The sequence below is a fragment of the Aquarana catesbeiana genome, linkage group LG05, assembly GCF_042186555.1.
Source record: "Aquarana catesbeiana isolate 2022-GZ linkage group LG05, ASM4218655v1, whole genome shotgun sequence".
NCBI lineage: Eukaryota > Metazoa > Chordata > Amphibia > Anura > Ranidae > Aquarana > Aquarana catesbeiana.
Window position 1 is genome coordinate 11,216,466 of NC_133328.1, and position 12,901 is coordinate 11,229,366.

Consider the following 12,901-nt stretch of genomic DNA (forward strand, 5'->3'; position numbering starts at 1 on the left):
CATCGTGTCTCGTGCACATTGCTGGATCGAGATTGGGCTTAGATAATGGGGGGGGGGGGCTGAGGGGAGAGCTGCACACTGAAGGTTTATTACCTTCATGCATAGAACCTTGAGCCTTTACAACCACTTTAGAGTTGCGTGCGCCCGTGTATCTGAGTTTGGATAAACTTTAACAGTCTCATAAAACACAACAATGACAACAGAGAATTCCCAGCAGTAAGTGGATGTGACATTTTAATTCCGCACCTTCCAGATGAAGAAGCCATAGTGATGACAGGAGGTAAGCAATCTACGGCCTCTACAAGCTCGTGTCCCAGTCTGGAAACTGTCCTGCTTTCGGAGACAAAAATAAGAGGTGATATAAAAATATACATATCTAAAAATATCAGAGTCAGCATATTCTGTCCTACAAGTCACAATCCCACTGCAAGAAGGAATTTTCCATTCCCCCAGAGTTGGAGAAGTCATTTTCAATGTTTTTAAATCTGCACCTTTCCTTAGAATAATCTCTGTGATCCTGCCAATAAGTGTCTTTGCTTTGGCACTTCCTGTCCCTGTCTACCAGTAGTGTCCCTGCTAGGGATGAGCTTCGTGTTCGAGTCGAACCCATGTTCGACTCGAACATCGGCTGTTCGATCGTTCGCCGAATTGCGAACGTTATGGGCCGTTCGCGCTAAATTCGTGTGGCGCGTCACGGCCCATAATTCACTGCGGCATCGCAGTGCATTGCTGGCTGATGATTGGCCAAGCATGCACTATGACCCGCATGCTTGGCCAATCACAGCGCTGTCAGTAGAGAGAGCTGTAATTGGCCAAAGCCAGGGTGGCTTTGGCCAATTATGGCTCAGGGGATTTAGTACACACCCCACACTATATAAGGCCGCCTGCACGGCGGCCCTGTGTAGTGTGTGTTCCGGTGTGCTGAGAGATAGAGAGAGAGAGAGACAGTGTCATTTGATTTGAGTTAGATAGATTAGGCAGAACAGTCAGTCAGTTAGCTGCACTTACAGTGTATTGTGTATATATATGCATCCCAGGTGTTGCATATATATATATACACTGTATTCAGTTTAGCTAGATCCGTTCCTGTTATCTTCTATCTAGACTATTTACATTTAATGCAGTGCGTCCTGCTCACAGTGTTCAGCTAGATCCGTTCCTGCTATTTACATTTAGTGCAGTGCGTCCTGCTCACAGTGTTCAGCTAGATCCGTTCCTGTTATCTTCTAGACTATTTACATTTAGTGCAGTGCGTCCTGCTCACAGTGTTCAGCTAGATCCGTTCCTGCAATTTACATTTAGTGCAGTGCGTCCTGCTCACAGTGTTCAGCTAGATCCGTTCCTGCTATTTACATTTAGTGCAGTGCGTCCTGCTCACAGTGTTCAGCTAGATCCGTTCCTGCTATTTACATTTAGTGCAGTGCGTCCTGCTCACAGTGTTCAGCTAGATCCGTTCCTGCTATTTACATTTAGTGCAGTGCGTCCTGCTCACAGTGTTCAGCTAGATCCGTTCCTGTTATCTTCTAGACTATTTACATTTAGTGCAGTGCGTCCTGCTCACAGTGTTCAGCTAGATCCGTTCCTGCAATTTACATTTAGTGCAGTGCGTCCTGCTCACAGTGTTCAGCTAGATCCGTTCCTGCTATTTACATTTAGTGCAGTGCGTCCTGCTCACAGTATTCAGCTAGATCCGTTCCTGCTATTTACATTTAGTGCAGTGCGTCCTGCTCACAGTGTTCAGCTAGATCCGTTCCTGCTATTTACATTTAGTGCAGTGCGTCCTGCTCACAGTGTTCAGCTAGATCCGTTCCTGTTATCTTCTAGACTATTTACATTTAGTGCAGTGCGTCCTGCTCACAGTGTTCAGCTAGATCCGTTCCTGCTATTTACATTTAGTGCAGTGCGTCCTGCTCACAGTGTTCAGCTAGATCCGTTCCTGTTAAATTCCTACTGACCGGCAGGCTTGTCTGGTTACAGTATATAAAGCTACCTGAAGAAAATTACAGGTGTTCTATTTGATCCTATTAGTACCACGGTCAGGCAGCTAGACTATTTACATTTAGTACAGTGCGTCCTGCTCACAGTGTTCAGCTAGATCCGTTCCTGTTATCTTCCTACTGACAGGCAGGCTTGTCTGGTTACAGTATATAAAGCTACCTGAAGAAAATTACAGGTGTTCTATTTGATCCTATTAGTACCACGGTCAGGCAGCTAGACTATTTACATTTAGTACAGTGCGTCCTGCTCACAGTGTACAGCTAGATCCGTTCCTGTTATCTTCCTACTGACAGGCAGGCTTGTCTGGTTACAGTATATAAAGCTACCTGAAGAAAATTACAGGTGTTCTATTTGATCCTATTAGTACCACGGTCAGGCAGCTAGACTATTTACATTTAGTACAGTGCGTCCTGCTCACAGTGTACAGCTAGATCCGTTCCTGTTATCTTCCTACTGACAGGCAGGCTTGTCTGGTTACAGTATATAAAGCTACCTGAAGAAAATTACAGGTGTTCTATTTGATCCTATTAGTACCACGGTCAGGCAGCTAGACTATTTACATTTAGTACAGTGCGTCCTGCTCACAGTGTACAGCTAGATCCGTTCCTGTTATCTTCCTACTGACAGGCAGGCTTGTCTGGTTACAGTATATAAAGCTACCTGAAGAAAATTACAGGTGTTCTATTTGATCCTATTAGTACCACGGTCAGGCAGCTAGACTATTTACATTTAGTACAGTGCGTCCTGCTCACAGTGTTCAGCTAGATCCGTTCCTGTTATCTTCCTACTGACAGGCAGGCTTGTCTGGTTACAGTATATAAAGCTACTTGAAGAAAATTACAGGTGTTCTATCCCAGCTTAGTGCAGCTACAGGCCATTAGTATGTCTGGAAGGCCAAGAAGGAGAGGCAGACAGTCACAAGCCAATAAGAGAGGGCAAGCAGGCTCTGTGTCTAGTGCTGGTCGTGGAGACGGTGCATCCTCATCAGCACGTGGCCATGGGACACGCTTGGCCTTTTTTTCGGCAGCTGGCCATGTTGAGCCGCAACATGCGGAAGACTTGGTCGAGTGGATGACCAAGCCGTCCTCATCCTCCTCATCCTCTCTCACCCATGCCCAGGGTGCTTTGTCTGGCAAAGCAGCGGCCTCTTCCCTCAGCTCAATGTCATCAGTGACTCCTTCCCTAGCTCCACCATGTCCTCATGAGGATTCCCTCGAACTGTTTGACCACAGTGTTGGGTACATGCTCCAGGAGGATGCCCAGCGTTTGGAAGGCTCTGATGACGATACTGAGCTCGATGAAGGCAGTAACATGAGCGCGGACAGAGGGGGTGCCCAAGAAGGACAGCAATCTGGCAGTCATGCTCCCCCTGCTGCAGCATACTGCCAGGTTTGCTCCAGTGATGAGGAGGGAGGGGATGATGAGGTCACTGACTCAACGTGGGTGCCTGATAGGAGAGAGGAGGAGGAGGAGGAGGAGGCGGCGGCACATCACCAACGAGGCAGGATGCCCTCCAGGGGCCAGCCTAAGGGCAGCACATTGACTGCATCACACCCCAAAGCTCCACATGTGCAGGGCGCTGCAGTCTCTGCGCGTTATTCAAAAAGTTCTTTGGTGTGGGCCGTTTTTGAGACGAGTGCATCAGATCGCACCGCTGCTATTTGCAACATATGTCTCAAGCGTATCTCGCGTGGCCAAAATATCTCCCGCTTGGGTACCACATGCTTGACCAGACATATGTTGACCTGCCATGCAGTTCGTTGGCAAGCGTATCTAAAAGACCCACACCAAAGAACAAAGAGGATCTCTCCTTGCTCCTCATCAGCTGAGATTTCCAACCCCACTAGACCTTCAGTCCTCTCTGAGACCTGCAGTGAGAGGAATGAAGGTGTAGAATTAGGTGTGTCACAACCAAGTACTTGTGGGCAATCTGCTTTTGGTACACCGACGTCAGATTGTACCAGGCAAATTTCCCTGCCCCAGCTGCTGCACCGCCGAAAGAAGTTTGCTCCCAGCCATCCACATGCCCAGCGGTTGAATGCTAGCTTGGCAAAATTGCTAGCACTTCAACTGCTGCCTTTTCAGTTGGTAGACTCTGCCCCCTTCCGTGAGTTTGTGGAATGTGCGGTTCCTCAGTGGCAGGTACCCAAACGCCACTTTTTCTCACGGAAGGCGATTCCGGCTCTCTACCGGCATGTGGAAGGCAATGTCCATGCCTCGCTGGACAGGGCGGTCAGCGGTAAGGTGCATATTACCGCTGACTCATGGTCCAGCAGGCATGGACAGGGACGTTACCTAAGTTTCACGGCGCATTGGGTGACTCTGCTGGCAGCTGGGAAGGATGCAGGACAAGGTGCAGTAGTGTTGGAGGTTGTTCCGCCACCACGCCTCCAAAATGCTGATTGTGACACACCTCTCTCCTCCACCCCCTCCTCTTCTTCTTCCTCCATGGCCTCTTCCTCGGAACCAGCGGTGCTCCGTAGGCGTTCAAGGGGCTACGCAAGTACGCAGGCCAAAAGATGCCATGCGGTGCTTGAGCTGGTGTGCTTGGGGGACAGGAGCCACACTGGGGCAGAGGTTCTGTCAGCTCTGCAGGGGCAGGTTCAGAGGTGGTTGACGCCACGCCAACTTAAGGCAGGAATGGTGGTTTGCGACAATGGCACCAACCTCCTCTCTGCCCTCCGACAGGGACAAATGACCCATGTGCCCTGTTTGGCTCACGTCCTTAACTTGGTGGTGCAGCGGTTCTTGGGCAGGTACCCGGGCTTACAGGATGTCCTGAGGCAGGCCAGGAAAGTCTGTGTGCATTTCCGCCGGTCATATAATGCCAGTGCTCGGCTGACGGACCTCCAAAAGGAGTTTAACCTGCCCAAGAACCGCCTAATCTGTGACATGCCCACCAGGTGGAACTCAACGTTGGCCATGCTGCAGCGGCTGCACACGCAGCAGAGGGCCATCAATGAGTACCTGTGCGACTATGGCACCAGGACAGGGTCAGGGGAGCTTGTTTTTTTTTCCCCACGCCAGTGGGCCATGATCAGGGATGCATGCACTGTCCTGTCACCATTCGAGGAGGCCACGAGGATGGTGAGCAGTGACAGTGCATGCATCAGTGACACTGTCCCCCTTGTCCACCTGTTGGAGCACACGCTGCGTGGAATAATGGACAGGGCACTTGAGGCAGAACAGAGGCAGGAAGAGGAGGACTTCCTTAGCTCTCAAGGCCCCCTTTATCCAGACAGTGTTCCTGCGTGCCCGCCGATCACACAGGAAGAGGACGAGGAGGAAGAGGAGGAGGAGGAAGATTGTGTCAGTATGGAGGTGGAGCCTGGCACTCAGCATCAGCAGCAGTCTTTAAGGGATCAGTCCCAAGAAACACATGGACTTGTACGTGGCTGGGAGGAGGTGGCTGCGGACCATGTCGTTCTTAGTGACCCAGAGGACTCCGGACCGAATGCCTCAGCAAACCTACGCTGCATGGCCTCCCTGATCCTGCAAAGCCTGCGTAAGGATCCTCGTATTCGTGGTATCAAGGAGAAGGACCAATACTGGCTGGCAACCCTCCTTGATCCACGTTACAAGGGTAAGGTTGCGGACCTTATCTTGCCATCGCAGAGGGAGCAGAGGATGAAACATCTTCGGGAGGCCTTGCAGAAAGGTCTGTGCAACGCGTTCCCAGAGACTGGGAGGTTACAAACTCCTGTTTCTGGACAACGTGTTGCTGAGGCTTCGGTCAGTCAAAGAAGGAGCGGTGGAGAAGGTGGCCGTCTGACCGATGCGTTCAGACAATTTTTTGGTCCGCAGCCCCAAGGTATGATCGGTTCCAGCAACCATCGCCAGCGTCTGTTTTACATGGTGCAGGAATACCTAGGGGCAAGATCAGACTTGGACACCTTTCCCACCGAAAATCCTCTGGGTTACTGGGTCTTGAGGATGGATCACTGGCCAGAGCTTGCACAGTATGCAATTGAGCTACTGGCCTGTCCTGCATCCAGCGTTCTTTCGGAACGCACATTCAGTGCTGCTGGAGGCGTGGTAACCGATCACAGGGTGCGTCTGTCCACCGACTCGGTCGATCGGCTGACCTTCATAAAAATGAATGAGTCTTGGATCACCACCAGCTACCAAGCACCTGATGCTGATGTAACCGAATAATTTTTTTTGAAATCTCAGATCCCTTCAAAGACTGCCTATGCTGATGCTGAGTGACTATCCCTGAGTAATTATCCTCTTCCTCCTCAATCATCACGCTGATAGCTTGTAAGAACATTTTTGGTTCTGGGCGCCACCACCAGTGCCTAAGGCACAATTTTTCAGCCCCTGTTTAACAGGGGCGTGTAATTACAATTTTTGATGTAATACTTTGCAGCAGGGCTCGTTCCTGCATTCCAACTAGAGTGTCTGTGAGGGGTTGCAGTGTTGTGGCACCAGCACCAGTGCCTAGGGCCCAATTTTTCTGCCCCTGTCTAACAGGGGCGTGTAATTACAATTTTTGATGCAATACTTTGCAGCAGGGCTCGTTCCTGCGTTCCAACTAGAGTGTCTGTGAGGGGTTGCAGTGTTGTGGCACCAGCACCAGTGCCTAAGGCCCAATTTTTCTGCCCCTGTCTAACAGGGGCGTGTAATTACAATTTTTGAAGCAATAATTTGCAGCAGGGCTCGTTCCTGCGTTCCAACTAGAGTGTCTGTGAGGGGTTGCAGTGTTGTGGCACCAGCACCAGTGCCTAAGGCCTAATTTTTCAGCTCCTGTTCAACAGGGGCATGTAATTACAATTCTTGATCTAATATTTCACAGCAGGGCCCTGTGAGGGCTTACAGTGTTGTGGCCACAGCAACACCTAAGGCCCAAATTTCTGCTGAGTATATAGGGCAGGACCCTACTTTCAAACATCTAACTTACAAACGACTCCTACTTGTAAACGGAAGGAGACAACAGGAAGTGAGATGAAATCTACCCCTAGGAAGGGAAATTCTCTCCTGTAAGAGTTAATATGGGAAAACAAGTTCTCCTTTCCACTGATGCTTTCCAATCCTTGTTCCACAAAAAAACCCAAATTTTCAAAAAACATTTTTCATTGGGACAAAAAAGTGAGGTGAAATCTTCTGAAGAGGAGGAAAGACAGCAAAACAAATGTCACAGGGGTGATAACCCTTCCCTATGTTTTCCAAAAGCTTAGAAAAGATTTTTTGGCTGGAGCTAAACACGTTAAAAATGTTCAAAATTACAAACAGATTCTACTTAACAACAAACCTACAGTCCCTGTCTTGTTTGCACCGCCTGTATACTGCTGTTCAGAGTATATAGGGCCTGGTGGCCCCACACCTTTCCTTATTTTAATTTGGGTGCGGGGTTCCCCTTAATATCCATACAAGACCCAAAGGGACTGGTAATGGACTGGGGGGTACCCATGCCGTTTGTCTCACTGATTTTCATCCATATTGCCATGACCCGACATGACATTAAACCCGCAAGCAGTTTTAAATGAGATTTTTTCCTTTAAAAATGACATTTGGTGCAGGGACTGTTCTAAACATGGGAAACACGCGTCACTTTACAGGCATACTATAGACACCCCCCAGGTACGATATTTAAAGGAATATTTCACTTTTTTTTTTTTACTTTAAGCATCATTAAAATCACTGCTCCCGAAAAAACGGCCGTTTTTAAAAGTTTTTTTTGCATTGATACATGTCCCCTGGGGTAGGACCCGGGTCCCCAAACCCTTTTTAGGACAATACCATGCAAATTAGCCTTTAAAATGAGCACTTTTGATTTCGAACGTTCGAGTCCCATAGACGTCAATGGGGTTCTAACGTTCGTGCGAACTTTCGGTCCGTTCGCGGGTTCTGGTGCGAACCGAACCGGGGGGTGTTCGGCTCATCCCTAGTCCCTGCATTGTCAATGGCCATACTGAGGCACATTTTACATTCAAATCTTACATTTTCACTGTTATCACCATCACTGTGTTCACCATTGTGCTGTACAGAGATACAGCATACCGAGATACAGCATACCGAGATACAGCATACCGAGATACAGCATACCGGTACACACAGAATGAGAAAATATAGCCGCTCTTATGAATAAACACAAAGAAATGAGTGTATAAAATAATAATAAGAATGATATTTACATCAAGCTGGTCACATATGACTCAAATCAGCGCAGAGATAATAACATAAAAAATACAAAGAATAATACAGCCAACATAATAGATGGGAACTACAGCAGTCCATACATTATGCAATTTTTTTTCCTTCCACCAGAGTTAGGAGGTTTCCTGATCAACACTGACTGACTCCCTTTACACACTCATTAATGACATCCCAGTCTTAGTCCGTAGGGTTCAATATTGACTTGGCCCACCCTTTGCAGCTATAACAGCTTCAACTCTTCTGGGAAGGCCGTCCACAAGGTTTAGGAGGGTGTCTATGGGAATGTTTGACCATTCTTCCAGAAGGGGATTTGTGAGGTCAGGCACTGATGTTGGACGAGAAGGCCTGGCTCGCAGTCTCCGCTCTAATTCATCCCAAAGGTGTTCTGACGGGTTCAGGTCAGGACTCTGTGCAGGCCAGTCAAGTTCCTCCACCCCAAACTCGCTCATCCATGTCTTGCTTTGTGCACTGGTCCAAATCATTTGGTGGAGGGGGGATTATGGTGGGGGGGTTGTTTTTCATGGGTTGGGTTTGGCCCCTTAGTTCCAGTGAAGGGATTTCTTAAGGCGTCACCATACCAAGACATTTTGGACAATTTCATGCTCCCAACTTTGAGGGAACAGTTTGGGGATGGCCCCTTCCTGTTCGAACATGACTGCCCACCAGTGCACAAAGCAAGGTCCATAAAGACATGGATGAGCGGGTTTGGGGTGGAGGAACTTGACTGGCCTGCACAGAGTCCTGACCTCAACCTGATAGAACACCTTTGGGATGAATTAGAGTGAAGACTGCAAGCCAGGCCTTCTCATCCAACATCAGTGCCTGACCTCACAAATGCACTTCTGGAAAAATGGTCAAACATTCCCATAGACACCCTCCTAAACCTTGTGGACGGTCTTCCCAGAAGAGGTGAAGCTGTTATAGCTGCAAAGGGCGGAGCCAACTCAATATTGAACCCTACGGACTAAGACTGGGATGCCAAGTTCAGGTATAATTATAATAAATAATATATTATATTTTTCGATATAGTAGAAGGATAAAACAAGAAACCAATAAAGTTTAATGTTGCGTGTAAACAAAGCACAAGCACTTGAAAATTTTTGAATTATCTTATAATGCATTCATAAACGAGGGGAGGGTCTACCCTCCCCCCCTTTTTTTCCACACATAACAGGTCAATAATATATATATAGCACTAATATTTGAATAATTTAAATAAGTTTTATAACACTTTCATAAAATTGGAGTTTTTGATTTTATTTTCTTTCACGTGTAATAAGTTAATGACACATACAGAGCACAGCACTTGAAAGAAGGTCTTTTCCCTTTCTTTCAAATGTGTTATTTTTTCCTCTCTTTTAACACATATTAAGTCAACAATGTATACAGAGTACAATATTGGTGGAAGATCTTAAATTATTTTTATAACACTCTTATAAAACTGTTTTATTTATTTTTTTCCTTTATTTAGGGTATGGGGGAGGGGGTGTAATGGGAGCCATCCCTGTTGTTGGCGTGTATATATAAACCAGGGTATTGAATATTGTCCTCTGTCTTGGGGAGATGAGCCATGTAAATGTTTATTGTAATAAGAGAAAAATGTTTAATAAAGAATGAATTATAAAAAAATAAAAAATAAAATAATAATGTGCGTGTAAAGGCAGGTGTCCCGATACTTTTGACAATATAGTGTATATTTGTCCATTGGAGGGGTATTTAGAATCCCATCACATCCATTTTTGTTTTTGAATTGCTTCATTTAGGGAGGAGACCCTCCAATGGTACTATTAATGATCTGGCACGTGGGACATTTAACATTTTGGACGCTACATTCACAGGTGTGTGAGCTTCTTTGCCATGTTCGACACCCATAGGTCAGCCCAAGTGAAATGAATGGGTTGTCCTATGTGTGTGTCAAACGCAGTAATGAAGCTCATTCATCTTTTTCATTCTCAAGCTTGGCGTGTTGGCATTGCGCGTGGTTTGCGGGGCACTTGCAGAGCAGCCCCATTCAATTGAATAGATTTTGCTCAGCTGGCGCTACGCCTGCTGAAAGCGACCAGGGGTATCATTTCTGCCGCAGCCGCAAAGCATTGTGGGTGCAGCATGTGTTTACACCCAGCAGTGAGCTGTGCGGGTAAAGGGGGGGGGGGGGTGGTTGGGTTGGCGATAAAAGCACGGCTCAACCGTGGGGTTTTCCTGCTCTCTCAAATCCCTAACCACGTGGTTTGCTGCGTTTGACGCACACTTTAGAAGTGTTACCTAGCAGAGGAGGCTGAGCCCATGTGGTCTCCGATCTCAGACAGTGACCGCGCTGAAAGCCGCTTGTCCATCCTGACCCCATCCTGTGAATCTTCAGCTCCTAAAATCTTCATACTGGAGGGCCTTTTAGGGGAACTCTAGACACAAAACACTCATTGTTAGGAAATATACTTCACAAATGTATAAAAATGTTTATTTTGTGCAATTACCTGGAAAGCAGGAAAGTTGCCTATAGTAACCAATCAGATGCCAGTTTCACCGTCTCTACATCCAGAATCTTATTGTTGTTCTGCGCAGCACTGACACTTTCCTGTTGTGCCGTTTTAAAGTACCGTATATACTCGAGTATAAGCGACCCGAATATAAGCCGAGGCACCTAATTTTAGCACAAAAAACTGGGAAAACTTAGTGACCCGAGTATAAGACGAGGGTGAGAAATGCACAGCTACTGGAAGTGGAAAAGAGGGTCAACAATGCCCATTTGCAGCCTCACTGTGCCCATTTGCAGCCATATGTCCCCCAAACTTCAAACTCTGTAGTTAAGGGTTCCTAGATACCCCCCTAGCTGCAGCCAAAATTTGGGGTCTCTGGAACCAAAGGGGCCCGAAATGACATTGCTGCAGATGGACACAGTTGACCAAATTTGGGGCCCTGTATCTCGGGGCCACTTTGGTGCTAGGAACCCCAAATTTGGAGTGCAAACCCAGTGGAACTAGCACTACAATATATCCAAAGCTGGGGTTCCTAGAACCAAGTGGCTCGGACATACAGGGCCCCAAAATCGGTTCAGAAAATGTCATTCTCTGCTGCAGAAAAGTGCTTGATATTTTCCAAACTGATTTTGGGGACCTGCATCTCGGGGCCACTTGGTGCTAGGAACCCCAGCTTTTGAGTACAAACTCAGCGGAACTAGCACTACAACATAGCCAAAGCTGGGGTTCCTAGCACCAAGTGGCCCCGAGATACGGGCCCCAAAGTCAGTTCGGAAAATGTCATTCTCTGCTGCAGAAAAGTGCTTGACATTTTCCGAACTGATTTTGGGCCCCTGTATCTCGGGGCCACTTGGTTCTAGGAACCCCAGCATTGAATATGTTGCAGTGCTAGTTCCACTGGGTTTGCACTCCAAATTTGGGGTTCCTAGCACCAAGTGGCCAAGAGATACAGGGCCCCAAAGTCGGATCGGAAAATGTCATTCTCTGCTGCAGAAAAGTGCTTGACTCCAGTATAAGCCGAGGGGGGGGGGGGGGGGGGGGCATTTTCAGCACAAAAAAAATGTGCTGAAAAACTCAGCTTATACTCGAGTATATACGCTATATCTAGACCCTAAATTTTCCTATGGAGAAGGGCTAGAGCCTCTGTCGGGTTTTTATTGCTGTTTGCTTGCTTGGTGATCATTATCACTGGACTGTGAAGAAAAAATCCACAATGTTAGCGATGTCACCAGAACAGGAGGGGAGAGGAAATGATTCATTGGGACACCTGTTCTGGTGACAACTCTCTAAATCTGGGCGTATGTGTATAGAATTTCGGCCGTTTGCAGAGCGAACGACTATTCGCCACTCGATAGCGACTTGTCCGCTAACTGATAGAATAAAATTGTTTCCATGATCAAAAGTGATCGGTCGATAACAATAACAACATTTATAACCATGCCACTACCCCCCTCCACCCCCACGCGTCGCTCGGTCGATTTTCTTTTTAGCAGACAGCTGATTAAAAATAACCGAATGAACACCCCCATTCACACAAACCAGGTAGATGGAGGAATCCTCCCCATAGGATTCTGTATTCTGACAGTGGGGACTCACCTGATATCAGAATACACTGATCAGCGCTGCAGCCAATTGACTGAACAAAAGTTTACCATCAGTCCCATTCAAGAGAAGCTGATCATTAGAGCAACTCCTGTCAAAAGAGGATGGCTATGGATTGATCGAATTCAGCTGGCTGAACCGGACACATTTCAATCCATCTATGGCCAACCTAACCCTTTCCTCCTAGGGGTAAAATAAATCTTAATGCCTAAGCACAATTTTGCAACTTTGACATGTGTTAGTATAACCGTATATATCATCACAACTACATACAAAAACAAACAAAAACCTGCCCAAAATATACTGACCCTGAACTTTGGTCCTTACTTGGCCCAAACACTAAGCCTAGCACTGACCCACATCATTTTTTCTTAATTTTTTTACACATATTTTTTTTTCTCTCTCTGCAAGTGGAGAGGGGGGGGGAGAGAGAGAGAGAGAGAGAGAGAGAGAGAGAGAGGGGGGGAGAGGGGGTGAGAGAGAGGGGGGAGAGAGGGGTAGAGAGAGAGGGGAGGAAGAGAGAGTGGAGAGAGAGAGAGAGAGAGAGGGGGGGAGGGGGAGAGAGAGGTGGAGAGGGGGGAGGGGGGAAAGAGAGGGGGGGGAAAGAGAGGGGGGGAGAGGGGGGGGGGGAGAGGGGGGGGAGAGGGGGGAGAGAGAGAGTGGGGAGGGAG

General features: G+C 47.4%; 1 protein-coding gene across 2 annotated transcripts in view; it reads right to left on the minus strand.

Annotated features, from left to right (window-relative positions):
- CCDC13 (coiled-coil domain containing 13) overlaps positions 1–12,901 on the minus strand; it is an 87,942-nt gene that overhangs the window by 20,211 nt on the left and 54,830 nt on the right. Inside the window, exons 11-12 of one of the 2 annotated variants that reach the window (XM_073629433.1) lie at positions 10,417–10,553; positions 247–333 (exon numbers count right to left, since the gene is read on the minus strand). In XM_073629433.1, coding sequence (XP_073485534.1) covers positions 247–333; positions 10,417–10,553 — 224 coding nt within the window. The remainder of the gene's footprint in view (positions 1–246; positions 334–10,416; positions 10,554–12,901) is intronic. The other variant, XM_073629434.1, reaches the window with a different exon arrangement.